Source organism: Ambystoma mexicanum, chromosome 7q, assembly GCF_040938575.1.
Source record: "Ambystoma mexicanum isolate Mex_15411 chromosome 7q, UKY_AmexF1_1, whole genome shotgun sequence".
Lineage (NCBI taxonomy): Eukaryota > Metazoa > Chordata > Amphibia > Caudata > Ambystomatidae > Ambystoma > Ambystoma mexicanum.
The window spans coordinates 673561197-673588500 of record NC_090941.1 but is presented as its reverse complement, the minus strand read 5'-3'; the positions used below and the strand labels follow the sequence as shown (position 1 = coordinate 673588500).

The window sequence follows — 27304 nt, the reverse complement described above, 5'->3', positions numbered from 1 at the left end:
TGCAGATTTACGCAAAGCAGACCCCTTTGGGAAACTTCCTCAGGATACAACCTCGAAGACATTGAGACAAGTTGGTCCAACTAGTCCAATGGTCGAAGCACTGACTAGTGTCTTCTGAGGTCAAGCAGAGGAGCAGGGCTGAACTGGACGAATCACTGGAGAGGATGCTGGTCCACTGCCGAAGTCGTCCTTGGGTTGTCAATGGACTGCTCTTCTTCAAAGGATTCTTTGCTCCAACGTAGATCTAGAGAATGGTTGCAGGTGTACTCCTCTTACCCATAACCGGTGCTAAAAGCGAGTCCAAGTCCACCAATGGCAAGGATCTGCATATTCAAACACAGTAGTTGTCCAATCAGGGACAAATACTTGTTTCACATCTGCCCCAGCAGAGGACTTTCTGGCACCAAGGTTGTGGACTAGGAGTTAGATGGTACCAGCCCCCTCCCAGTGGCGCGTGCAAGCACAAACACTCTCACTAGCCGGTGAAAGCAACAGCTTTTCCAGGTAGGTGCCCAAAGAACAAGCACAACTCTCGTGGCACAGTGTAAGGGTGCAGAAGTAAGACTCATATATGAAGGGGTCATGGTGATAATTAGAAAATTGTATTCAAGTGCAAAAAGGAAAAGAAAACACTCTCCCCCTAACTCTGAGGCGGTTTTACTGCCTGAACCAAAATAACTATTGTCCGAATTTCCAAATTTAAAGTCCCAATGGCCGAATCCTAGCTTTGTCACTCACACTCTAGAGTTTAAAGTAAATGAAAAGGTCTTTCTAGCCCAAAGGGAGTGGTCATCTTCCCCAGGGCAAAAAACAGTTCTGCAATCTTTAGATCCTGAAGAGTAGGGGAATATCTCCCTTCCCCAGCCTTTTTCAGGTTTCTTGCACAGTTCAACAATTGTTGAGGAAAACTCAGATTCTAGTTGGGCCCTTCTTAGGCTTCTTTTTCTATCTCTGGGTCGCCGACCTGGATTGACAGACCTGGTTCCTTTTCACCAGGTACAGTTGAATGACAAAGGTGTTTGGATGTTTTTCTAAACTAAGTTGGATGCTTGACAGACCTGTTTTCCTCCCACCGGGTACTGCGACAAAAAATAATAGCCTGGATGTACTCCCAAGCTGTGGCGTCACATACTGACTTGATTTACTCGCATGCGAAGTACTGCGTTTATTGTATGTCACTTTCACAGTTCTCTGTATATGGGTACAGGTCCCAGACTTGCACTGCCGGTTTCCGCCAGTACCCCACTAAACTTGGTTCAGTGTTCGGCCAAGTATTATTCAATTGATTATGCTTTCTGAATGTCTTTGGATTTTTTAAAAAGGTTGCAGACCCATTCATGTGGCTCTTTAGGCTTACATGCCTCAAATTGTCTCTGGCACTTTACAGGGCCCCCAGCGCCTCACCATTAATCAATGTTCTTGCGACATCCCGTGTGCCTGCCGTCTGCGGTGGGGCTTCCCCTGCTTCCTTCTCTCTCCAGAGGCCTGCAGCTCTACCATGCCTGCTTCTTCTTTGTCGGCTTGGGATTGTTGCTCTACAGCTGCCGGCCTTCAGGAATGCCGGGAGCTTCTTACTTGCTGCTCACCGTGCTGCCCCTACACACCGGACCAGCTTGACAGCAAACTCCGTCTTGCTCGGCTCCCCGTCTGCCTGTCCCTTAGCGTACTTAATTTCCCAGTTCCTCTAGGGCGGGCTTGACACTTTGTCAAATCCTTCTTTACTTTTAATTCGGATATTCCAATTGGCTATCGAGAACCACTAGAATGGGTCGTTCTGGGAGGTACTCGGTTTTGCTCTGCGCCTCCTCCTTGTCCTAGTACTGATTGAGTTATGGTGTTGTAACTCGCTAGAGATCTTCCTCTTCTCAGTACTCTCTGCTTCTGTTTTACTGCAGAAATACATGGCATAGGAGGGTAGGGGTGACGAAGATGGTTAAGGAGAGGTGGGCGGTGTGATGGAGATAACACGTTCTCCCGAAATGGTCGTCACTGGTCACACAGGGCGTTACCACACTTGTACGATCTGAATGACACAAGTTCTAGTAAGATCGTTTGTCTTGTCCTCCCTCCGTACCCTCCCTATCTTGTGGTGCCTAGAAACATGTTTACAGGCGTGCTATAAATTACTGTTCATATCATGTGATCCACTCGCTGAGCACCACCTCAGGTGTGCTATCGGGTAGCGGCCTCACCTCCCTGGTCTCATGGGAAGGGGCTGCACCTTGGAAAGCAGTGACGACATGCTGGTATTCATCACATACCCTTACGCTTTGGCTTCTCCTACTGGGGCTCTTCCTATAGTTGGGTGAAGTGGGGTTATTAATCTGGGGTTCTTTTTCTTGGGTTTTCCAATCCCCAGAAGGGTAGGTATTCAACTATTCCTTCTTCCTCCCAGCAGTCTATAGAGGAATGCATTTCTTTTTGTCTGTTTACGTCCGCTATTAGTGGACCAAAGTTCTGGAAGTTGGTCTTCATCAGGGAGTCCAGGAATTATGGCAGAGTTGATAAGGACCTCTCTGTCCCCGATTGTAATTGAGACTGGAGTCCTGATGCATATTTCTTGATCTCCCTGCACGCCGGTCACTCAAACCGGTTTGCCCTTTCCCATGTCGTCTGCTGCTAGAAGGTCCGCCTGTATAGCAGTTTGTTTACTGCCTGAATAAATTAGTGCAGATGCCGGGCTACCATTTATTCGAACTGTCATGTGTTTGAAAAGGATCTGAGACACAGAAGCAATTACTTATGTTCTCTATTTCTTCTTAATCATTATGGAGAATGTCCTACTCTTCACCTACCATCCAGCCCATCTTCATGGGTTCTTCTCTCTGGTTCTTGTGACAGCTCCTAGCCTTATGACCCTTTTCTCCACAGGAGAAAAAAGATGATATGGGAGTTGTCATTTCTTTTCTTTCAATAGGTATGGGTCTTACTTTCACCTTAAATGGGGTGTATCTTTGTTCTTCTTTCTGTCCACTTTCTCTCAGGTTTCCCTTTTCAACAGTGTTCTACCTTCCCCTGAGGTCTTCTCTACCCACTACCCTGTGGTCTTAAGCGGGTGGTTGGGGAGTGGTTCTTACTTCCTTTTCCCTCCTCTTTGATGGAGATTTCTTAGGTATTTAACTAAATGCTTCCGCATGGACTTCATCGGAATCTACAGCAGCAGAAAAGGAATGCTTATTTAGTTGTAGAACTTCCCTCTGTAGATAAGGGGAGAGACTAATAACAAATTGTTCCATCACTTCAGCCAAAGTACGTGCTCCCAACTCTACTGGAGACTCATTCAGGCTTAATTTTATCTCCCTGAACCTTTGACTGTAAACATTTTCCATCTGCCAAACCTGATGAAATAATTCCTTCTTAATATCTTCAAAGGGTGTCGTCCCTAGGGGATTCAGGGTTTGATAAGATGCCGGTAGTTCTCTCTTTAACGGGTGCTAGATGGCATATCTTAAGGTCATCACTCCACTGAAACTGATGGGCCAACCTTTCAAATTTAAGGAAGCAACCTCCTAGGTTTTCTTCCTCCCGATAGGGCTCTAAGACACCATGTGGGAGGATTGGTCTTTGTTGCTGGAGAGTTAGCCTATCCAATTGCTGCTGGTGTCTTAGATCCGCCTGAATCTGATGATTCACTAGGCGTTCGATCAGGATCTCTATGGGATTCACACTCCTTTTTATGGATCTTGGTTCAGTTATCCCTGGGATCTCCTCCTCGTCAGAGGTTTCTGAAGGGATTCTTTCCCAATCCCTGGGAGTTTGTTCATCCTTATGTTCCCGTTCAGATCCCTCTGGAGTTTATCGTGGGAGCTGGGGCAGCTACAAAGAGGTGTTAGGGTGTCTTCATTTTGGAATAAGCCTCCCTTGGAAAATTCTGCTCACTCTTGTTATAAGGATTTATACATTCTGTCCGGGATGGAACTAACTACTTCATTTCCTGAATCCTCTAATTGAGGGGGAGGAGGGTCTTCTGTTTAGGGCTGGAGTCTTGTGAGTCTCCTGTCAGTGTTTCCCACTTGTCTGCCTCTTGCTTCGAGATAGTCAGAGGTGTCTGACCCCAGGGAAGGGAAACATTGTCTTCCAAGGATAGGACTTCAGGAGCATCCTTTGTCCCTTCGTCACTCTCTGAACTATTTGGAAGTGGAGAATTAAAAGGTGGTTTCTCTGCCGTTGGATCAAAGGATAAAGTAAGATGGGCCTTAACTTCTCCTATTTGGGAGAAGATTTTCTTGTAGGGAATGGGTCATAACCCAGGGTCCCTTGGTTTGTATCGGCCAGGTCAGTGTCCTAAGCCGGACACCATGTGTAAGGGTGCAGAAGGAAGACTGATTCAGAGAGGGGTCATGGTGATTATTTGAAACTTTTATACAAGTGCAAAAAGGAAAAGGAAACCCTGTCTCACCATTACTCTAACAGGGATTTTCTTGCCTCAACCAAAATGACTAGTGTCGGAATGTCCAAAGCAAATGTCCCAATGTCAGAATCCTAGCTCTGTCCCTCACACTCTAAGTTTAAAGTAAATGAAAAGGTCTTTCTAGCTCAAAAGGAGTGGTCTCCTCCCCCATGGCCAAAAACTGTTCTGGAATCTTTAGATGCTAAAGTATAGGGGCCTTTTTCGGGTTTCTTGCATAGTTCAACAATAGTTGGCCTGAATATTTAAGATTGTACGAGTTTGTGTCCTGATGATAGTGTGGCACTGCATGGCCACCTACATATGCTTGCATTATAGTTGTTAATCGCTTGTTGTGGCCATTTAGGGTCATGTGCCATCAAGTTCTCCCCAGATAAGTGCTGTGTGGTTCTGCAAATTCACACGCAAGTCAGTTGTTTGTGTGATTTTGAAAGCTCTTTGCCATGTGACATAATAGCGCAAGTAGTTTTGTTTGTCAAAAACGGTCATCAAAATCCTCTGTTTTTTTAAATTTGCATTTCTGAAGTAATCTAATGAAATTCTAGCGCCTGGACAGCAGTATTTTACCTAGACCCAGATCTGCACTCTGTCAACATGTTGGACATCTGATTTGTGCATTTTCCTCTGCATTCTAAATCTACCTGCACATTTCAAACGTTGAAATCAGTAGAGTGATAGTGTGATCATTCATAAAATCGCATTGTTTATTCAAGCAAATATTATGCCACTACAATTGACCTACAAATGTAAATTCCCAATAATTAGCTTCCCCTTACAAAAAGCAATATTTTCTGACTTTGAAAACTTTTAGCCACCCAGTGGCTTCAGATTCGCTCTACGTTGTCGCCATGCCGCTGAATTTCTTGAGTGCGAATATATGTAGCTGACTGTGCCCCATGTGCTCATCTTGTTTATTTAGGCGTTCTGAGACGCTCCCTCAGGAATACCATTACTTACTATTCTGTTACTGTCATGTCATCACAGTATGAGGTTCTTGCTTTAGGGAGAGGTCTGCTAAGGTAGTAATCATCACCTTGCTAAGACATTGGTTCTGTTCCCCACTGCCTCCTGCCCCCCAGAGCTGTTGAAGGAATCATGCTGAAAATGCTTACTATTTTATCTAAGACCCATGTACCATACTTGCCTTTAGCTCTCTGACCCAGTCTTTTTGTGTCTGGGGAAAACCCTGATTCAGCCCAGCTGTCTGTAGGGATCTGGTAAACTAGTGCAAGACCACACATTTGGTTTCGGTTTCCTGTCCAGTCACCGCACTCCAAAAGCCCTTCAAATTGTAAACACTGCTTGCCCACTGGCCTGTTTTATCCTGCACCCTTTGGGATGTGGTCAGGTAGGTGGCTGCAAATCTGTCCACAGAAATGGAGGGCCTCGTTTTTGAAGTGGTTTCAGATGGTAATACAGGTTGGCCTGGATAAGTTTGTCTACCTGGCCAGATGTATGGGCTCAGTTGCCTGCAGGGACTCCTGGGTGAGGGCCTTGTTGTCCAGACCAAATTGTTGGACATACCTTTTGATTGCGCGAAACTTCAGCTCCAAGGCCATTGAGTCGTTGGAGTAGTGGAAGGCCAGATATCCATATGCCTAGGCCTGGCGGTTCATCAAATTCTGGTACCTTTTTGAGGGCTGGTTCCTTTGTGTTCTCCCTTTTACTTTGCTTACAGGGGATCAAGCACTGCAGGGTAAAGCACATTAGAAGTGCTGCTTCTGTCCTGATAGAGGGAGAAGGGGGCATCTGGAAAAAATGTGTACACTTCCCCGATCCCCTCTTCCAGCCTAGCCTCTAGACCTCAATTTGTCCTTCAACCACATTTCACCTCTGGAAGGGTGTGTGGACCGACATCACTTCTGATGCTTGGGATTTGCACGTCTGGAGGAGGACAGGGGTCTCATTCTGGACCTGCAATTACTAAACCTATACCTTCACAAAATGGTGACCTTCAGGATTGGCTGGGATGTCTAGAAATTCAGGATGCATACTACCACATGTATATCCACCCGAAGAACCTGCGGTTCATGGTGGGAGAACTCCACTACCTCTTGACAGTCCTACCCTTCTGTCTCTGTTCATCCCGCATGGTTTTCAAGATGCTTGTGGTAGTCCTGCCAGATTGTTTCATTAGGGATTTGATCCCAGTCTTTCCCCAACTGCACTGGCTAATATGGTCCATCACAGAAAACCTGATTTACATATGCCATTTTCTCCAGTTTCCCTCAACTTCAAAAAGTTGCACTAATTCTTCTCCGCTCCTTCTGGTGGTCCATCAATTTGAAACACAGCGCCAATGGCCTTCCTCATCCTTTCTTCACCCTTTGGGCCTCATGGACTCCTGCATCTTTCTGGCTCCAGATCCCTGGTTACACATTATTTCACTTTAATGGTTTCGGTTTTGCCAGTGGTACCAATTCATTGGCAACATGACCAACCTCATGCATCTCTATGCATTTAGTTTATCTTTCGACTACAATAATTATTCCCTGGGCCTTGATAAAGACCCAGGATGAGTCCACATACGCGTTGGCTGTAACACTTGTGAACACAAACAAGTGTCCTATAAATCTGCTTGTTACATCTTTTATTCGTGACACATTTGCTCATGCTGACCTGTTGTGGTGATGATTCATATACTTTCTATATTTTCTGGCCCAGCGCAGTAGTGTTGAGGACCTATGATCATTGTTCCCCCTACCGGAAGGCATTAGCACCGCCCTCTTTACCCTGACACATGCTGCAGCAGAAAGTCTAGTTTAATTTAGTTTTTTGGTTTGATTTATATCAGCCCCATGACCACAGCAGTTCAGATTATTTATCCTGGTGCCTCCTTGTATTTCTTTGCTCATGCAGCTCTGGACAGATTAAGGGACATCCTGGAGTTGGTTCGCATGCAAAAGGGGTAGCATTTCTACAAGCATTGGCATCAAGTGACTTGTCAGAGGCTAAAAAGCTGTTGCAGGCCTCTAAAAAGCTCTCGCTCCGAGCTGGATGAACTCTGGGTGAGCCGATATTGTTCTCTGGCAGAGTCTACAAAATACATCAATCTCTTGGACTGTTGTGGGATGTATTAACCCACTTATGCTCTGTCTTGCGGCATCCCTGTGTCCTGGTGGTACCAGAATCATCAAAATGGCCGCAAAGCCCCTGTGCGCGCCAAAACCTATGGAATTTGCACTCTACAAAGTACAGAAAGATGGCTGCCAAATCTACCATGCATGTTGTCGGTGGTGGAACGGAGACCTCACTCCTTGGGCTGCCCAACCAGTAAAAACGGACTACATGAAAAGCAGTGCTTGCTGAAAGAAATCCGGAATGTGGTTTTTAAATCTTTTCTTGGTACAGAATGCTGGTCCAAAACACCCAGACATCCAATCTTCGAAGGGATTGTGTCCTCCGACGTATTCCTCATCTTAGATATATCCTTCCAGCTCTGCTGGCCTCGGAAAATTTTTTTCTCCAGAGGGCGCTGCGCGTCGACGTCCCTCGAGTCGATGTCCTTCGACAGCCGCCGTATGGACGCTCAACGTCATCCTGCCTATAAAGGCCGCGCGCAGCGTCCGTTGCTCAGTTCCGTTTTTCCGCGCTACTCGGTGCCTCGGAATACCGTTGCTCAGTTCCTAGTCAGATAATACCTATTTACCTCGAGTTATTCGAACCGTACTCGACGGCTTCCTTGTCGGAACCGACAACTCCTCGATCCGGCTTCAAAAAATGTCGAGATTGTGGGAAAAAGATGTCGTTGACCGATCCTCACAGAAATTGTCTGTGGTGCTTGGGAGCCGAACACCATTGTTCGGAGTGCGAGGACTGTATGTCCATGACAGCTAAGGCCCTGAAGGAGCGTAGGGGGAAGCTGGAGAAAGGTAAGACTTTTAAAGCTTCTTCTTCGTCGACGAAGTCGAGACATTCGTCTCCTCGTCACCATTCGCGCTCCAGGTCTCGGAGTGGGTCTCATCACTCCTCGAGGTCGAAGCACTCGAAGAGGAGACGTCGAAGATCCCCTTCTCCGTCTTCCACTTCCTCTGTTTCGCCAAAAAGAATCCCTTGCCCCACGAAACATAGTTCCCGGGCTGAATGGGAGGAATTCAGAAAAAATATGATGAGCGTCTTCGAGAATGCGGCCTCGACCCCCTCGAAGACTGCCGAGAGCGATGCTCTGGTCGAAAGATCCGAAGGTCAAAAACGCCGCGAGTCGCAGTACCCGGCGAAAGAAACCTCTCGAGCGCGTCTCGAACCCTCGAGTAGGACTATGACCTCCAAACCTTCCTCGAAGGTTCCGTCGACGCAGTCGACGAAGGTTCCGTCGAGGTCGATGTCTTCGACGCCGTTGTCGAAGGGACCTTCGACACACGGGTCTGTCGACTCGACGCCGGCCTCGACACCGGCGTCGACGCCGAGAAAAGTCACGGTGACCACACATCCAGTGACGATCCCCAGGCCCTCGACGTCGATGCCGTCGATATTGTCGAGTAGAATTCCAATTCTGTCGAGGTCCTCGAGGCCTCCACCTCTGTTTTCGACGCCGCGCTCGAAGCCGTCGGCGTCGGCCTCGACGACATCGACGTTTTCGAGGCCAATAATGACAAGTTCGGCACCCTCTGCCTTGGAAATGGGATTTACTCCCTTTATGAGTTCAGAACAATTGAGAACTATATCCTCAATTTTAGAAGAGGGTGATTTGTCTGAACAAGACACATTTGAGTTACAGGGACCTGTAACCCCAGTTAGAGAGGAATTTTCCTCTGAAGAGCGCAGATTAAAGGATCTTCATGATTCTTTACATGAGGCAAGTGGGTTAGACACTTCCCCTGAGGTGGATTTTGCTAAGCCAGACCCGGGGGAGCATGCTGAAACCCCCTACAGAGCCTTAATGGCCAGGATTACAGAGTTCATGGGGTGGTCTACACCTTCACAATCTTTCCAGCAAGATGACCTCACAGATATTCTTGACAAAGGCCCACAAGAGGATCCAGTGGTGCCATTTCATAAAGCTCTTCAGAGAAAGATCATGACAAACTGGGAGACCCCAGATGTAATACCAGCAGTAAATAAAAAACTGTCTGCAAAGTACAGGGTATCTTCCACAGACCCAGAGTTCTTGTCTAAACATCCATCCCCAGAAAGTCTGGTGGTACAAGCAGCATCCTCTACCGATGTCAAGACGGCTTATCCTACAGTCCCACAGGACAGGGACGATAAAAAATATGATGCTATGGCAAAGAAAGTCTTTTCAGCATGTAGCATGGCGTTAAAGTCTGTTAATGCTACTTGCACCCTTGCTAGGTTCAGCCATACACTTTGGGAGTGTGCTTCTACAGCGGCTGACTGCATCCCGGAGGGAGAAGAAAGGGATGCGTTCCTGAATATTATACAGGACGGTAAAGACGCTATGTGCGAATCCCTCCAGACGGGCATTGATTCGGCTGACGGCATCAGGACGTTCGCTTGGTTGAGAAAGTCGGGTTTTGCCCCAGATGTGCAAGCCAGGCTCTTGAACATGCCATTTGATGGCTCTTCTTTGTTCGGGAAAAAGGCGGATGACAGTTTAGAGAAACTGCAAACTTCAAAAGCAGCAGCAAAATCCCTAGGAGCTGCAATCCGTCAGACTCCTTTTCGTCCCACAGGAACCTCTACGAGGGGCAAGTCCTTTCGCTTCTACTCCGCATTCGGAAGAGGTAGAGGACGACCGGCTCAAAGGGGTCAAAGAAGAACTACCCGAGGTGGACGGGGTAGATATTCTAAAGCCGCAGAAACAGCAGGTGCCTCTTTTCCATCAGCATCTGCATCAGCCGCCCCAAAACCACTCTGAGGACTCCCCTCACAGGACACCTGTAGGAGGCAGGTTGACTCAACATCTGACGGTATGGCAGGCTATCACGTCAGATGCTTGGGCATTGGAAACAGTCGCCCAAGGTTACTGCCTGCCTTTCCTACGTATACCTCAGAGTCCTCCACCGGGGATCAGCTCTCAGAAGGCTCCAGATCCGCTCCTCTTGCAGGAAATTTTGTACCTGCTAGAGAAAGGTGCCATAGAACCGGTACCTGTAGCGGAGAGGAACAAGGGCTGGTACTCCCCTTACTTTCTCATTCCGAAGAAAGACGGAGGACTGAGACCCATCTTGGACTTGCGAGAATTGAACAAATTCCTCAGGAAAGACAAATTCAAGATGGTCACTCTTTCTCAGATCCTCCAGGCCCTTCAGTTTCAGGACTGGTTGGTATCTCTGGACCTTCAGGACGCTTATTTCCATGTGCCTATCCATCTCAAACACAGGAAATACCTGAGGTTCGCAATTGGCAACTCTCACTATCAATTTCGAGTACTGCCATTTGGGCTGACCTCCGCCCCGAGGGTCTTCACCAAGTTAATGTCGGTAGTGGCTGCAAGTCTAAGGAGGGAAGGGATTCACGTCTACCCCTACCTGGACGATTGGCTGATCAGGGCTGTTTCTCCGGAGCAAGCTCAGATCCAGCTAAATCGCGTGTGCTACAAACTGGGCTTCTCCCTCAATTTAAAGAAGTCTCAAATGATACCATCGCAGAGACTCCAGTTCATAGGAGCGATCCTGGATACTTCCCTGGGAAAAGCCTCGCCACCAGAGGTGAGGGCTCAAGATATTCTACAGATGGTTACCAAGTTCCAACATGCCCAACGTCTCCCAGCCTTCGACTTTTTGAGGGTGCTAGGCCTCATGGCATCCTGCATTTTCCTTGTGCCAGAGGCTCGCCTGAGAATGAGATCCCTCCAGTGGGCACTGAGGACTCCGTGGTCACAATTCTCAGGGAGAATGACAGATCTTCTTCAGGTTCCCAGCAGGGTGGCTCGAGACCTTCAGTGGTGGTCCTGTCAGGAGAACATTCTGAAAGGAGAACAGTTTTGGCAACCCTGGCCGGAGATAACAGTAGTCACAGACGCCTCACTCACGGGGTGGGGAGCCCACGCCAACGACTTGACCATCAGCGGTCGTTGGTCTCCATCGGAGTCCAGACTACAAATGAACCTGTTAGAGCTGAGAGCCATCAGACTTGCGTTGAAGGCTTTCCTGCCAGCTGTACAAGGGAAGAACGTCCTGATAATGACGGACAACACGGTGGCCATGCATTACCTCAACAAAAGAGGAGGCGTAGGATCACTACCCCTGTGCAGAGAGGCGATGCAGCTCTGGTTTTGGGCAATCCAAGAAGGAATCTCTCAATCGGCAGTTCACCTAGCCGGAGAGAAGAACTTGACAGCGGACGCTCTGAGCAGGCAGAACACAGTCTCCCACGAGTGGGAGCTAGCTCAGGAAGTCCTTCAAGAGATCTTCGCCCTTTGGGGAACCCCTCAGGTAGATCTGTTCGCCACCAGCCTAAACAGGAAATGCGATCTGTTCTGCTCAAGGGAATTTCCTCCGAGAGGAGCTCTGGGAGACGCGTTCATAGTGGACTGGGAGTTTCCGCTTCTGTACGCGTTCCCACCGGTCCCTGTCATTCCTCAAATGATCAGGAGGTTGAGAAGATTCCGGCGAACCATGATCCTAATTGCCCCGGATTGGGCCAGGAGAACGTGGTAGCCGGACCTTCTAGACTTGTCCATCTGCCCTCCAGTTCGACATCCGCTCAGAGAGAACCTACTCTCACAGAAGGGAGGTCAGGTTCTCCATCCAGACATCAAAACCCTCAACCTTCACGCTTGGCTTCTGAACGGCTGAGGTACAAGGATTGGGACCTCCCTGATGATGTTATGGAGGTGTTGCTTTCGGCAAGGAGGCCAGCAACAAAGTCTTTATACCGCTGCCGTTGGAACAGATTTTGCAGCTGGTGTAGAGAACAGAATATCGACCCATTTTCATGTGGTACACCAATGGTTTTGTCCTTCCTACTATATTTGGCAAATTCAGGCCTTCAAGTTGGCACCATTAAGGGCTATCTCGCAGCGCTATCTATCTTTAAGCGTACTGCGGAGGAACCATCCTATTTCAAATTACCCTTGGTAATACAGTTTCTAAAGGGGTTAACCAATGTTTATCCCCCAAGACCATTCCAAGTTCCCCTATGGGATTTAAACTTAGTACTAACTTTCCTGATGGGTACACCTTTTGAACCTCTCCATTCTTGTTCGTTAAGATTCCTTACCCTTAAGACTGTTTTATTAATAGCACTTACATCTGCTAGAAGGGTGAGCGAATTACAAGCTCTTTCTTGTAAACCCCCTCATACAATCTTTCACAAAGACAAAGTTGTCCTGCAAGTGAAGCCTAATTTCCTCCCAAAGGTAGTTTCTGAATTCCAGATCTCTCAGAAGATTACCCTACCATCTTTCTATCCTCCTCCTCACCCGGGGAAAGAGGAAGAGAGGTTACACAGACTAGACCCTAGGAGGGTTTTAAGTTTTTACATTAGTAGACTAGCCAGGATAAGACAGGCAGACCAGCTGTTTGTAGGTTACGCAGGTCACAAGCTGGGGTTACCAATAACTAAGCAGACCATTTCCAGATGGATCATTCTAGCCATTCTGGAATGTTATAAACTGGCAGGGAAAGAGCCCCCTCACAACCTTAGGGCTCATTCGACCAGAGGTATTGCAGCTTCATCGGCCCTCAAAAGAGGCGTGCCGATTAAAGACATATGTGCGGCCGCTACATGGTCATCTGTCCATACCTTTACACGTTTTTACAATCTGGATTCCTCCTCTAGTCAAGAGACTAGGTTTGGAAGGGCTGTACTGCATTCTATTCATCAATAGAAGACAGCGTGAAGTCAGTACTCCCTCCTCCGAATATAGAATACTGCTATGGGAGCCTATCTAAGATGAGGAATACGTCGGAGGACACAATCCCTTCGAAGAACAAGTTACTTCTTACCTTGTAACGTTCTTTCGACGGGATGTTCCTCCGACGTATTCCTCATCGACCGACCCTCCCATCCATCCCCGCAGTTCTACTTCCCTTGTTGTTGCAGCTTACGCTCCTTCAGGGTGATTAGTCTAGTCCAGACAGTAATACTGTGGGCTACAAAACGGAACTGAGCAACGGACACTGCGCGCGGCCTTTATAGGCAGGATGACGTCGAGCGTCGATACGGCGGCTGTCGAAGGACATCGACTCGAGGGACGTCGACGCGCAGCGCCCTCTGGAGAAAAATTTTTTCCAAGGCCAGCAGAGCTGGAAGGATATATCTAAGATGAGGAATACGTCGGAGGAACATCCCGTCGAAAGAACGTTACAAGGTAAGAAGTAACTTGTTCTTCTTGCTGGGTGTCACATTTTACTGAATTCAAGAAATCATTGTGAAAATGCAATATCCTGGAAAGCTGAATTGGTCATCAAAACACCCACAGCACAAGTTTACCTACCTGTGGGATCTGTCAAAATCTGGGCGCAGTACCAGCGGCCGCCTGAATGACTGTCTCAAAAGCCTGCATTAAAACTGTAAACTTGTACCATTAAGATCTAATGTCTGAAATCTAAGTGACCTGTTATCAAGAGTAACCCAGGTTGTAACTATTTAAACTTCATGGTTTAGAGTCTGGAATTGGTGTACTAGCTGCTTGCTTTAAAATTACCAGTTTATTTAAACATAGAAAATTGCAACAAAATGACATTTAAATTTAAGCCTGACTCCAAACCAAACCACAAACAACTTCCCCCACAGGGCCGGGCACCTCCCTTCTGCTCTCTAGACCAGGAACTCGCACCCTTGTGTTGATTAAGAGGGGTTGGGAACTTGGGCTGCTGTTGAAAGAGCACAATGGACTTCCCCCAAGGCAAGGAGATGCTAATCAGGAAGGATCGGAAATGGACTCTGCCAGAAGGAAGGGGGAGGAGATTGTTTCTGAGCTGCAAGAAGAAGGAGGCGGGGACAGACAACCTTTTGTTGATTCACAATGGACAAAAAACATATTTCTAAAAAGACTGATAATTTACTGTGTACAATTGTAAAAAATATGTAAACCCCGGACTTCTGAACCTAATTTTTGGCTGCACATTTTAAGAGGCGCCAGAACTCTGTGCTATGTTCTGGGAAGTAACTGTAGAAATTATGGTCTTACGCCAAATGTATTATGTCAAAAGCATGAAACTTCACACGCTTATGCCCATATGCAATGCGCACAGTTGTACACATTTTTTGGACAAACTAGATATTGTGTTCCGGCCCGAAAGGGCAGAATTCTGTCAAAAGCCGACACAAGATCCTACAATGATGGGGCTTGGAAGAGCATTTGCTCCACAAAATATGTGATCTAGATATGTTATTGTTATAAAGTTTGCAAAATTGTAAATGGGTATTATACTAAAAGTAGATTTCATGTTCAAAAGCCAAGGGAAGGATTCTCTGACTCATAAAACCACATCATCATGGTGACGCCCTGTTTTCTCCTCCAATCAAGGGAGAGGGGAGATTCTAGCCTATAGCCAGCCTAGGGGGTGCGCTTAGGATAATCCAGCATACACACCCCTTTACCAAATGCATAAATAGAGACAGCTGAGGACATAGGACACACAGATTCAACCACTACCCTGATCCTGACGAAGCACGCGGAAGGAGATCCATCAATATTCCTTGCTCCAGACTCCAGAAACTTTGCAAGTAGAAAGCCCCACTCTATAGCTGAACCATTCTCACCTAGGCCTTATACTTCTAGAACCTGAATCCCACAAACTTAAAGGGGAAACCAAAGGAGCAGCCGGGCTGTGCTGTAACTGCTTTTCTGCTAAATAAGTATCTTCAGAACCGACAAGGGCAGATTAAACCCAATCCTGCGCAGTGCTGTTCTGTGACCAGAGAGCCATTGCAGACCCAGTGCTGTGCCGTGCAGACCAGAGTTCCTTGCTGTCCATTCTGGTGTGCCCAGCAGCCTGTCCCAGTCCTGTGTGCCCAGCAGAATTCCTGTCCAGAAATCTTGACTGACCAGAATTCCTGACGGTTCTGTTCAAATACATAGAGTATCCAGAGTATAGAACTGCGTCACTAGCCTATGTACTGTCCATAGCAATCCCTATACAAATTCATCCTATCTTATCTTTAGAACTGCATTGTTAGAATTATTTTTGAATTGCCTGAACACTCTATCTCACCCTTATCTCCTTCTGTACTAGAAGTGTTAAACCGATCTTTGCGCTGATATATTTCATCTGAAGAAGGCAAGCTCCTCGGCAGGCCAAAACTTGATCCAGAGGCGTCCTGGTCTAGTGGCTGTGCTCCTGTGTAGTATTTGCTTCTTCCTAGTCATTCCCTAGTGTAATGAAATCCTGTTTCTTTTAAAAGCGCATCCCTGTTTCTCATTGTTGCACCTATCTCAGAAAAACGACCTCCACGAAAACGTCCATAACTTCTTCAGATTGTATGCTAGAAACAAAATATAAACGTCTGCTTGTAGCTAACATCCACAGCTTTCCATAGAACCGCATCTCAAATCCCTATAGTTTTCCCGCAATCGCGATTACCGCGCATGGAAAAGTCTGCCACAAATTTTCGTTTTAGCAAAATATTACACGTGTAAAATAGCTTTTCATTGCACCCGACCTCAAATTTCAGTTTGCACATTGCTTATTTGTGTCAAATGATTGCTAGTGTTTGTCTGCAACCATATAAAGCGGCTCCCATTAGAATTTAAACAATTTCAGTCATTTAGCCCATATTTAGTGTTTTACCCATTAATTCTCCAAATCACTGTAAAATCATTTTGACAGTATGCCAATCAACTCTGCTTCTCTCGTGTTTGCTTGGGGGGAAATTGGGATTGACCTTTTATTTGAATTCTGCATTCCTGAAACCTGTTCTCTCTCCTCCTATATCTCTACATTGCATATTGGGGGGGTTGAGGAGTGTGCAAGGGGAAAGAGTAACCACATTGCAATTGTAGTGGAACCAACTGGTCTCAATGCCTTCTCGAGAATCCAGCCTGCCGGTGCCTTCAGAAGTGTCACTGGACTGCCCAGTGGACTAAACTGCTCTCTTGTGGGCTACCTCACCAGAACCATCACTGCTCTGAATTGAAGTCCAGAAATGTGGTGGTCGCCAGCCTGTGCCATGAGTCACCTTCCCCTGAATTTCAGCTTCCAACCTTCACGTGAGCCAGTCCTGGAGAAGCTGCTGTGACAGCGTCTGGAAGGATGCCTGTCACCTGTAAACGGTGATCATCATTGGAAGGATAGTTTAGGAGCAGCGCGCTCGCCTTAGAAGCAAGACGACACGGAGCAACACCGGTACGATCCCCGGGTCCGCTCTTAGGAACCTCTGGGTATTAAGCGTGTTATAAATAACCTATCATATCAATTAGCAAGATATGGAGGAATGGGAGAGAAAGTTTGGAAGATGGAACAGTCCTACACCACCAACCCTGCCAGTGAGGCCTGGCTAGTGGGTGAAGGTGTAGGCAGGGTCATGAAAGGCAGCAAGGGTTGCAGAATTAGAGGGAGAGATACAGGTGTCACTAAGGGTAATGAGGTCAAGAGAATGAGAAAGGAAGAAGTCTGATGTAAAGGAGATTTTATTACAGAGGCTATGTTTTCCAAAGAGCAACGGAAGGAGTAAGATGTAGAAGCATAGCGACATGGAGTCTGTGAAATAGAGAGGCGTGTGGGTACATGCGAGAAGAGTAAATATAATGGAAGCTGGGGTTGGAATAGATTTTGTGAATGGTAGGAGTAGTGGAGCGAGAATAGATGATGGGAAAAGAGTTGAGATGGTTTTGAGCAGAGGAGAGTGCAGAGAGAAGTAGAAGGGAAAGGAAGAGATAACATGAGTATTGCATGCTGAGGGCGAGGCTGAGAAGAAGCAATAATGGCTACTTATAGACGGGTAGCAGGACGCAGCAAAGCAAAGGCTCATATGCAAGAGGCTGAGGGAAGAAGGCTGGGAGATAGCCCTTACTTCAACACCCTTAACTGAAGACACCCAGGGGCTGTGTGCCTATATGGAGCTATGGGACAGGGCAAAGTCACCTTAAGAAGACAGCTGCTTTTGTCTCCAGGACCCTAGTAACGTGTTCTGTGAAAATCAGGGATGAGGGGTGTGAGGGTGTGGGTTTAAGTAAGCATCAGTGTTACTGTCTAAATTGAATTATTGAGTGCCCTACTGCGTGGACTCATTGATGGCACCGGAGCCCACTCGCACTTCTGAGACAAAGCCTTGACCACTCTCCATTCTACCTTGATTGGGTTTTGGCTAACACAGTAGAGCTCCCCGTTCATAACTAGGGTGGCCTCCTGAAATCTGTCCACTGGGCCATATTCCAGAAATCCATCTGAATAGTCTTCAGACTGATTCCAATAGATGTCTGGCAGCAACCTGTGCTTTGCATAGTTGACCCTCTCATTGACCTCGGTCATGTGCTATTTGGGCATCCTTGTGCACTTTCGGTAAATGTTGCTGGGATTCCTTCTCTGGTCAGGGCGCCTGTTTCTCTTGTTCAGTGCTCGAGTTATGTGGTGTGGGCTTGTCACTGTCTTCCATCTTAAGCTTTGCACTGCTTCAAGGGGGTTTCTACGATAAATCTTTGGCATAAAAGTTATGTATTAGAAGATCAAATTACGTCCTTTTCATTAAGTTTTCTGGATGGCTGTCATTCCTTCCACTGACTCCTCATGTTATGTTAAAGGATTTGTAATGCGCACCTGATACCCGAAGGCTGATGGGCGCAGACTGACAAACACAAAACAAAACTACACATGCAGCAGAACTATAAGCTGTCCGTTGTTACAACTAGCAAGGCTCTAAACAAAGAGTAATGTTTTCAGCTTTTTAAAAAAAAGTTCTATTGAGACCAGCGTTCTTATTGAAGTTGGGAGGGCATTCCAGGCGGCGGGAGCCGCTACTTCAAAAGACCCTTGCCTTGTTTTGTTGGTCTTATGCCGAGGTACAATGAGTATATTTGAGTTATCCAATCTCAGTGACCTTCCCTTATCTTTCATGATTATGGCTTCCTTCAGGTATGATGGCATTTGACCTACAATACATTTTTGAGTGATCAGAAGGAGCCTTAACCGAATTCCTTCTCCAACCGGTAACCAGTGAAGGCTCCTTCCGGCCTCAGAGACATGATCTCTTTTTCTCAGGCCCTTCACTACTCTTACTGCCCCATTCTGGATTACCTGAAGGCAATGGATCTCAGTCTGGGGGATGCCCACAAAAAGACTATATCCATAATCTAATTTTGAGCCAATGATGGCTCTAGCCAGAGTTTCTGACTTTTTTTCAGAAATGAACGGGCGAAGATGGCGAAAAGTTTAAGAAAATAGGAGGCTGACGAGACAAGGCTATTCACCTGCGCCTTCATAGTTAAATGTCTGTCCAGACATACGCCCAAAGTCTTAACCTTGGATAAAGTTTTTATAACACAATTGTCCAAGTTGACATTCTTATATTCCGCTCCTAATTTATTCAATTTGCTTGGAGAGCCTACGAGGAGAAGCTCAGTTTTAGCACTGTTTGGGGCCAAACCATTGGACACCATCCATTTTTAAATCTTCAAATAGATTACATTAATGAAGGCTTCATCTTTTTGATGTATTCCTGAGATAGGTAGGATGCATTGTGCGTCATCTGCGTAATTGGCAAACACGATCCCTTCCTCTTGCAGCATCTGGAAGAAGGGGGATCATGAAGATGTTATAAAAACACAGAGACACGCATGCTCCCTGTGGGACTCCGTACAATAAAAGCATAGGGTCAGCTTCTGCCAATTCACTGGCAACTCTGATTTGCCTATCCTTTAGGAAGGATAATATCCATTGGATGGCCTCTTCAGAAAAAGACGCATTCTCTCTTAACCATGTGGCAGTTCTGCAGTTTCTCAGCCACTCACTCTGGGAAAAATTCAGAGAGCGGAGGTCATGAGATGCAGGGGATCCATATATAACAATTGACATCACATTGAGTACTGGGCAGCCTGGCTAAGGCACAGAGCTGCAATGCCACCCATGGTGGCTGAACATTTCTGAAGCCAGATTTGCACCTCTGAGGATATTTCTAAGATGAGATATCTGTCAAATTATGGATTTATCCATCCGAAAGAAAATTACAGAAGGTAAGTAAGTTCTTCTGTTGTGTATGTTGCCTTTGGAGGACTGAAATGCAAGACTATTATTTCTTTTAGAATTGTAGGTGTAAGAATGACACGTAATTGGGTACAATGGAGTGGGAGGTAAAGTTACCAGCAATTACCTGTAACTCCTCTTGATAGTGTTTTTGCAGGTTGTCAAATCCCTTACCCAAAAAGAGAATTCTTAACAGAAGAAGAGCCGGATGACAAGGGAGACAAAGTAAGGATTGGAGTACATTTTGCATCATCTTATTTCTGTACATGTAGTATTTTAAGCATTGACTTGACTTCCTCTTACCCATTCTAGAAAAACCAGCAACAGGGCAATAACCATACCAATGGAACAGGTCACCCAGGGAATCAAGACAACAGTCACACGCAGGGGCCTCCTTTAAAAAAAGTGAGAGTTGTCCCTCCTACCACTACCTCAGGTGGACTCATAATGACCTCAGATTATCAGGTAATTTGTTTTCTATGGGATATTTTCTGTTTGTTAAATATTGACTGCATACATTGTCGAATGTTCTCTGCAAAGGAGTGTGAGATTCCTTTTTTGAGCAGGTACAAGCCCATAGAGAGCAGATATGCACGCAGGATGCAGGTACTTCTGACCTACACCTATTAATACCACAGGTTTTGCATCTGCCTTGCCGACTTTCCCACTAATGCACCCCCCCTAATGAACCCCACTGCTCCTTTTCCCCTGGATCTGTCCCCAGTTGACGCTAACAAGTAAATAAAAACAAGGCAAGTTAGTAAAAAAAAATCTTTCTCTGCTGCACCCAAGTTGGCTTCATTGACACTTTGAAGCAGAGTGAGGCCCCCATCCACCTACCTGCCCCGCCACTGCACAAACATTAATGCGGCCTTCTATGAAGGTTTGCCTCATTTTCTTTGCCAAATGGCAACTTTGCCGAATTTTTCTTGCCTGAATTTGCTGGGTTTGTTGTTGGTTTTCTTTGTTACCCCCACACTGGTCCCTTCCAGCCCAATATATACCCTACCCAAGCTACCGGTTTGTGGTTTAAAAAACGGGCAAAAAAGCAGCAAAAATGTATTCGGCAAAGTTGCCATTCAGCAAAAGTGATATATACCCACAGGACTCCATCGCCTGGCTGTTGGCCCGCCTAACCCTCCTGCCATTGGACACTCCATGTCACCCCCACACATAATCTCTCCTTACTGGGGCTACTCCAATGAAAGGCATACAGGTAAGTGCAAACTCTCTTTACTCCTAGCCTCTTTGCCCTTTTACCTATGAGACTTTGCTTTGTCCTCATACTGGTCTGCTCGTATACACTACAGCAGCTCATTATCCCCCTTTGCAGTACAGTGCCATTACTGCCTCTTCCTCTCCCTGTTACTTCTCTCCTTCACTCTCTTCTGCGCTTAACCATCTCAGCTCTCTTCCTTTCTCCAGCATGGTGTCTGGGATGGATTCACATGCTCATGAATATTCCCCGTCGTCAGGCTGGGAATCCTTGGTAAAAGAAAAAATCTGTTTAATTTCTTAACTGTTTTTCTCCTACCAACCATGAGTTCTGGGTCATACTGCCCCTATCCAATGACTGCCCTCTACCTAAGCCCCTCCTCTGGCAGCCGTCTTCAGATTTTTACTGCACGTTCAAGTGTTGGGAGTCCTCGTGCTTAGCGCTCGAGGTATTACTGCGCTTTTTGGAAGAGTTTTACTCTATTTTTCGGTCAATTGCGGAGCCGTTTTCGGATTTCTTCAGCACCCCTCAATGGCAGATGGAAGCTTCCAGAAGATTCTTGAGGCCTAAACCACGTGGATCTTGTCGGACGAGAAGGAGGATTCCCCTTCCCTTTTCAAGCTGTGCTCCGACTGCGGTATGAGGAATGTTTACATGGACGATTAACACTCCCAGTGCCTGTACTGCCTGTACCCCATGCATAAGAAGGAAGATTGTGCGTTTTGTTGTGTACTTTCGAAATGCACGTTGAAAGATTGGCACAAAAGGCTGAAGGAGTGGCTGCAGACCAAGGCCTCTGCACCGGGCGGCTTCCAGGAGCAGGCTTCCAAGTCCTTTGAGGGTGCCCCTTCCGCGGGGGTCCAACAAAAGGACAAGCACTGCAAGTCCACTACTGTCGGGTGCACCGTTGGGACAGGCTCCTCGGCGGCCAGGGCGTGTTCGACATCCCCAGCTGCATCGGTCTCCAGTCAACGCTCCAGATCTTCATCCAAGAAGAAGTCAGATCACCCTGGCAAGCTGAAGGTGGCCCCAGAGATGACCAAGGAGAAGTCCAAACAGGATACGGCGTCCGGCCTACCCTCGACTGAGAAAGTCCCAAAGGAGAAGGCCAAGCAGGACAAGTTGTCTGGAGTGACCACATAGGCCAAGCAAGACACAAGGGTCCTGGCCTGATCGTGAAAGCCTAAGTACACCAGACGAAGACAGCTCCCTCCATCGAGGTGGTGGTAGCGTCCCCCTCGAAGGCTCTGGGGGCAGACCCGCAGGGCGCCCTTCCAAAAGGCAAGTGTGTCCCTCTCTCCCAGGAGGGAAACTGCGTTCAGAAGAGGATGCTGGCAACGTCGCCCTCGGGTCTACCAGTGGCGCCAGTGCCTGCCACCCCGCTGACTGGGGAGCCACCGTCCAAGAAGAGGAAACGGCACCCGATGCCTCCTAGCTACCCGTCTCTTCCCTCTTTGTTGCCCCCCCATTGGGTTGGACCCGGTGATGGGTACAGAAGACGATGGCCAGATGGGGGACCTCCCATCGCCTCCTCCCTGCCGGACGAGATTGGCTTGTTTCATGCGATGATCTCCAGGGCTTCGGAGCTCTTCCAGCTCGCACCAGAGGAGCAGGAGGAGCAGGAGGAGGAGGAGGAGCAGGAGGAGGGCTTCTTATATGAGCGCTGCGAGCGAAGAGGGAGACCATCCTTTGAGTCCCACTCTTGGATGACATTTGGGATGAAGGACTGGCGCTCATGAACCCTTCTACAGCTCCAGCGAAGAGGGGCAGTCTAGAGGGTGGCGGACTCTGCGCCTAAGTGTTTACGGGCCCAATCGTCCCCAGACTCTGTTGTCTCTGCTGCAGCCAAGAAGTCGTCGTTGAGCTCTACATCTTTGGTGGCATCCACCCCTCCTGACAACGAGGGGAAGAAATTGGATGCGATGGGAAGGCGAAATATCTACCATCAAGGCCACCAACACCCTCGCTATCGTAGCGCGCTACTAACTGGAGCTGTGGTACAAGTGTGCTCCTCTGCTGGACTTCCTCCCCGACGATAAGAGGTCAGAAGTATTGGAGATTTTGCAAGAGGGTGAGGTGGCGTTGGATCACGCCATCACAGTGGCCATTGACGACATGGACGCAGGGTTCCGCCAGATGGGCAATGGTGTTTGCCTTCGTCGCTGTGGCTGGCTCAAGGCCACAAACTTTCAACAGGAAGGCCAGACAAGGGTTTTGGGCATGCCTTTTGACGAAGACAATCTTTTCGGGATGGCTGTAGCTGGGTCTCTACAGGCCATCAAGGCGGACACAGACGGCAGGTGCCCTGGGCACACTAAAGCAGCGACAGCCGTCCTTTCGGTCCTCAGGAGGCAAGTCTCCCCGTTCTTCGAAGGGTTACGGCGGGGGCCTCCTCGCCTTACCGCCAATCCTCGGCCCAATAGACCAATAGGGGATGCTCCAAGGCCTTCGGAGGGCGACGCCATCGTCGCCAGGGATCCCAAGGCGGCCCATTAACCTCCAAGAAAGAATGAACCGGCCATGACGTCGGGCCCCCACCTGTGCACCCGGGTGGGAGGCTGGCTGGCAAACTTTGTCAGCGTGTGGAAGACCTTCTCTACCGACAATTGGGTGCTGGACGCTCTCGCCCACGGACACAATCGAGTTTCAACGGAAGTGTCCCCAAATACCACAGGTGGCCCGGCAGGAAAACCACATCCCTCATCTGCTGTTGGAGGTTCGGTCCAGGCTAAAGAAAGAGGCGATAGAGCTAGTTCCAAAGATCCTCCGGAGTTTATTCAAGGTACGTACTCGTGCGAAAGAAGACCGGTGGCTGGAGGCCCATTCTCAACCTGTGATGACTTAAACAAGTACAGTCTCAAAAGTTCTGGATGGTCACTCTTCAACACCTGCTCGGACAGCTAAAAGGAGACTTTCTGTCGTCATTGGACCTGTGGATGCTTACTTCTACATCCCCATTCACAAGGGGCACTGGAAGTTTCTACGCTTCGTCGTTCGGGGAAAGCATTACCAATTCAAGGCCCTACCTTTCGAATTAAAGTCAGCGCCCAGAGTCTTAACCAAGTGCCTGGCACCCGTGGCGGCCCATCTGCGACTACAGGGATCCACATCTACCCTTACTTCGACGACTGGCTCATCCGGTCAAGCTCATGGAGCATCACCGTCGACCACACAGTGAGTGCCTGCTGACGGATCTGGAGTTCTCCGTGAATTACGCAAAGTCCTGCTTGACTCCATCGCAGGACACGCTATTCCTAGCATCACTGTTGGAGGAGAGAGTGGCAGCCATACTGGGCATGGTGCAACGGCTGCTCGCTCTGAAGATTGCCACAGTGAGGGCCATCAAGTCTCTGCTTGGCATGATGTTGTCATGCATTTATCTGATTAGACTCTGCAGTTTACGGATTCTCCCATGCAGGAGTTCCTAGATGCCCGTTAGATTCAGTTGTCCGGAAGCTTCCAGGACAAAATCGCCCTCGACGAGGGGGTTCTGTCAATTGATAAGGTGGTGGGGCCTGCGCTCTCATCTGACCGGAGGTGCGAGTTTCCAGCCCCCACCGCACCAGGAGACGGGAATGACGGATGCTTCCTTGGAAGGATGGGGAGCCCAAACCGGAAGTCTCCACTTCCTGGCTGCTGGAGGAGAAGACGATGCACATCAACTTTCTGGAGCTACGGGCAGTGTTTTGGGCCCTCAAATCGTTCCTGCCATCCCTCAAGGGCAAGGTGGTGCGGGTCTTCACAGACAATACTACCACCACAACATTTTACATCAGGAAACTGGTGCACCATGTCCCCAGCGCTCTCCAAAGAGGCGCTGGACTTATGTCATTGGGCCATCGCTCAGGGGATATTCCTCATCCCGTTTCATCTGGCAGGAGTGAAGAACACGGTCGCCAACTCTGTGAGCAGGGAACTTTGCTCTTGCCACGAGTGGGAACTTGAGCGGGACCTAGTGGAGAACTTGTTCCTCAAATGGGGCAATCCCCAGATTGACTTGTTTGCGATGGCGACGAACACCAAGTGCCGGAGGTTTGCCAGCAGGTTCCCCCAGCAGGGGAGTATGGTGACGCATTCTCTTTCACTTGGAAGGCCTTTTTCTGTATGTGTTCCCTCTGTTGCCGTTGTTACTTCGAGTCATCAGTCAACTGAAATGTGCCAGATGATCCTCGTCGCACCGGTGTGGCCGAGGCAGATCTGGTACCCAGACCTTCTCAGCATGTCAGCGTCCTCACCATTCAAGCTGCCAGTGGTTGCAGATCTTTTTGCCAGTGAAGGAGGCGCCATACAACGATCCAGGGTCTTTGAACCTGAAGGCCTGGCTCCTGCAGCGCTAGAATTCGGTGGCTATGATCTCCCAGCGGACTGCAAGGAAGTTCTGGCCAAGGCTAGAGCAACGTCTACTTTGAAATGCTACAGACTCAAGTGGAAGAGATTTGCTATTTGGTGCCGTTGCCAGAAGATTGACCCACTGAGGGTCAAGGCTCCTCTGGTACTTTCATATTAACTGTCGTTGGCCAAATCGGGGCTGGCCCATGCCTCCATCATGGTTCATCTGGTGGCTTTCTCCCGCTACACCTGATCCCCAGGATGACCATCCTTGTGGTTGCGCTTATTGGTCAAGGAATTCATCAAGGGACTATTCCGCTCGTTTCCACCGGTGAAGGCTCTGGCCCCGGCGTGGGAGCTCAATGTGGTGCTTACTAGGCTTATGGGTCCTCTGTTCGAGCCTATTCATTCTGCACCCCTCAAGTTTTTGTTGCGGAAAATAGCTTTTCCCGTGGCCATCACATCTGCATGATTAGTGAGGGAGATCCAGGCCCTCTCCTGTAAACCACCTTACTTGACTTTCCACGAGACAAGGTGGTGCTGCGGACCCACCCTTCCTTCATGCCCAAGGTGCCATCGGACTTTCATCATAACGAGCCCTTGGTGTTACCAATGTTGTTTCCGACACCTTTGTTGCCGCTGAAAGGACTTTGCACTCGCTGGATGTGGGCAGAGCACTGAAGTTTTATGTGGCCCGCACAAAGAGTTTCCGGAAAACCTCTCAGCTCTCCCTGTCCAAGGCTTCCCTTTCCAGGTGGCTCTCCGGCTGCATCACCTACTGTCACTGGTTGGCAAAGCCTACTGCTGCCTTGCCGTCCGAGAACCCATTCCACCAGGGTGATCGCTGCTTCAACAGCATTCCTGTCTGGTGTGCTCCTGCTGGACATCTGCAGAGCATCTACATGGAGGTCGATGTACACCTTCACAAAATTCTACTGCGCCGACAGGGATTCCAGAGTCGGCCAAGTAGTGCTGCGCAACTGTTTGCTTGAAGGTGAGCCTGGTGAGGAAGTAAGAGATGCTTATGTTGTGCCTTGCTACCTCCCATGGTTGTGCATGTGTGTACTGCTATGTATTCTTATATTCATGAGCATGTGAATCCATGCCAGACCCCATGCTGGAGAAGGAACAAGTTACTTACCTGTAACTGTTGTTCTCCAGCATGGGTCTGGCATGGATTCACATGCGAACCCTCCTGCCTACCCCTCTGCGGCTCTTCTCTTGGTCCTACTGCCACTTTACGTGCTACCAAATATGAATATGGCTGCCAGAGGAGGGGCTTAGGTAGAGGGCAGTCATTGGCTAGGGGCAGTACTACCCAGAGCTCAGTGATTGGTTGATAGGAGAAAGACAGTTCAGAAATGAAACTGAAACTGAATTATTCTTTTACCGAGGATTCCCAGCCTGACTGGCAATATTCATGAGCATGTGAATCCATGGCAGACCCATGCTGGAGAACAAGTTACAGGTAAGTAACTTGCTCCATCCCATAATCTTTTATCCAATGCAACCCCTCCTCTTGCTTCACTTCTCTACCTTTTCAGAAAACCTACCACGCCGTAGTTTCCAGTATACTTTCTCTTCTTGCACCTACTCCTAGCACCTTTCTATCTCTCAAACTCAATGTTGTTTTGCATCTACATTTCATTCTTTCTGTTGCTCTTTGGAATGTGCTGTATGTCTGTAGTAAAACCTCCTTTTCCTCTCCTTCATTCTCACGCTCCTTCTCTTGACCTAATTACCCTTACTGAAACCTGGATTTCTCCTTCTGACTCTACCGCTCTTGCTTCCCTCCATGACCCTGCCTATTCCTTCAACCACTCTCCCTGCCCTACTTCTAGGAGTGGTGGTGTAGGACTCTTTGCTAACCAAACTTCGTATTTCACCTACTCCTCGATCTAATTCTCCCTCTTTCTAGTAAGCCATCTCCACTGCCCCCTACAGCTTTCACATTATATCTCTATATCGGTCACCTGGTCCCGTAGGTCAATTCTTAGACTACCTCCCTCAACTAATTGACGCTCTCCCTGCCGATCACCTCATTGTCACTGGGAAATTTAACACCCCTGCCCTTTCTGCTGCTCGGTCCACTTTTAATCACTCTTCTATCCACTCTTCCCCCCGCCCATGTAAATTATAACTTTCTTGGCATTATTCTCATCTCATCTCTCAGCTCTGTGTTAGGCAGAAACCTGTGCAGTTCCCTCTGGGACAACTTCAAAAGATTTAAGACTACAGGTGGTTGGCAGTAAACCCAATTGGGAGCAGTCTGTACCACCCAGATTTACCTGGTAGCTGTGGCTGAGCAGTCAGACTTCTCTC

At 48.0% G+C, this 27304-nt stretch overlaps 1 protein-coding gene across 1 annotated transcript in view; it reads left to right on the top strand.

Annotated features, from left to right (window-relative positions):
• Positions 1-27304, top strand: part of CDK8 (cyclin dependent kinase 8) — a 679675-nt gene that overhangs the window by 624475 nt on the left and 27896 nt on the right. Inside the window, exons 11-12 of the mRNA XM_069639174.1 lie at positions 19584-19662; positions 19750-19902. Of these exons, the coding sequence (XP_069495275.1) occupies positions 19584-19662; positions 19750-19902 (232 nt within the window). The remainder of the gene's footprint in view (positions 1-19583; positions 19663-19749; positions 19903-27304) is intronic.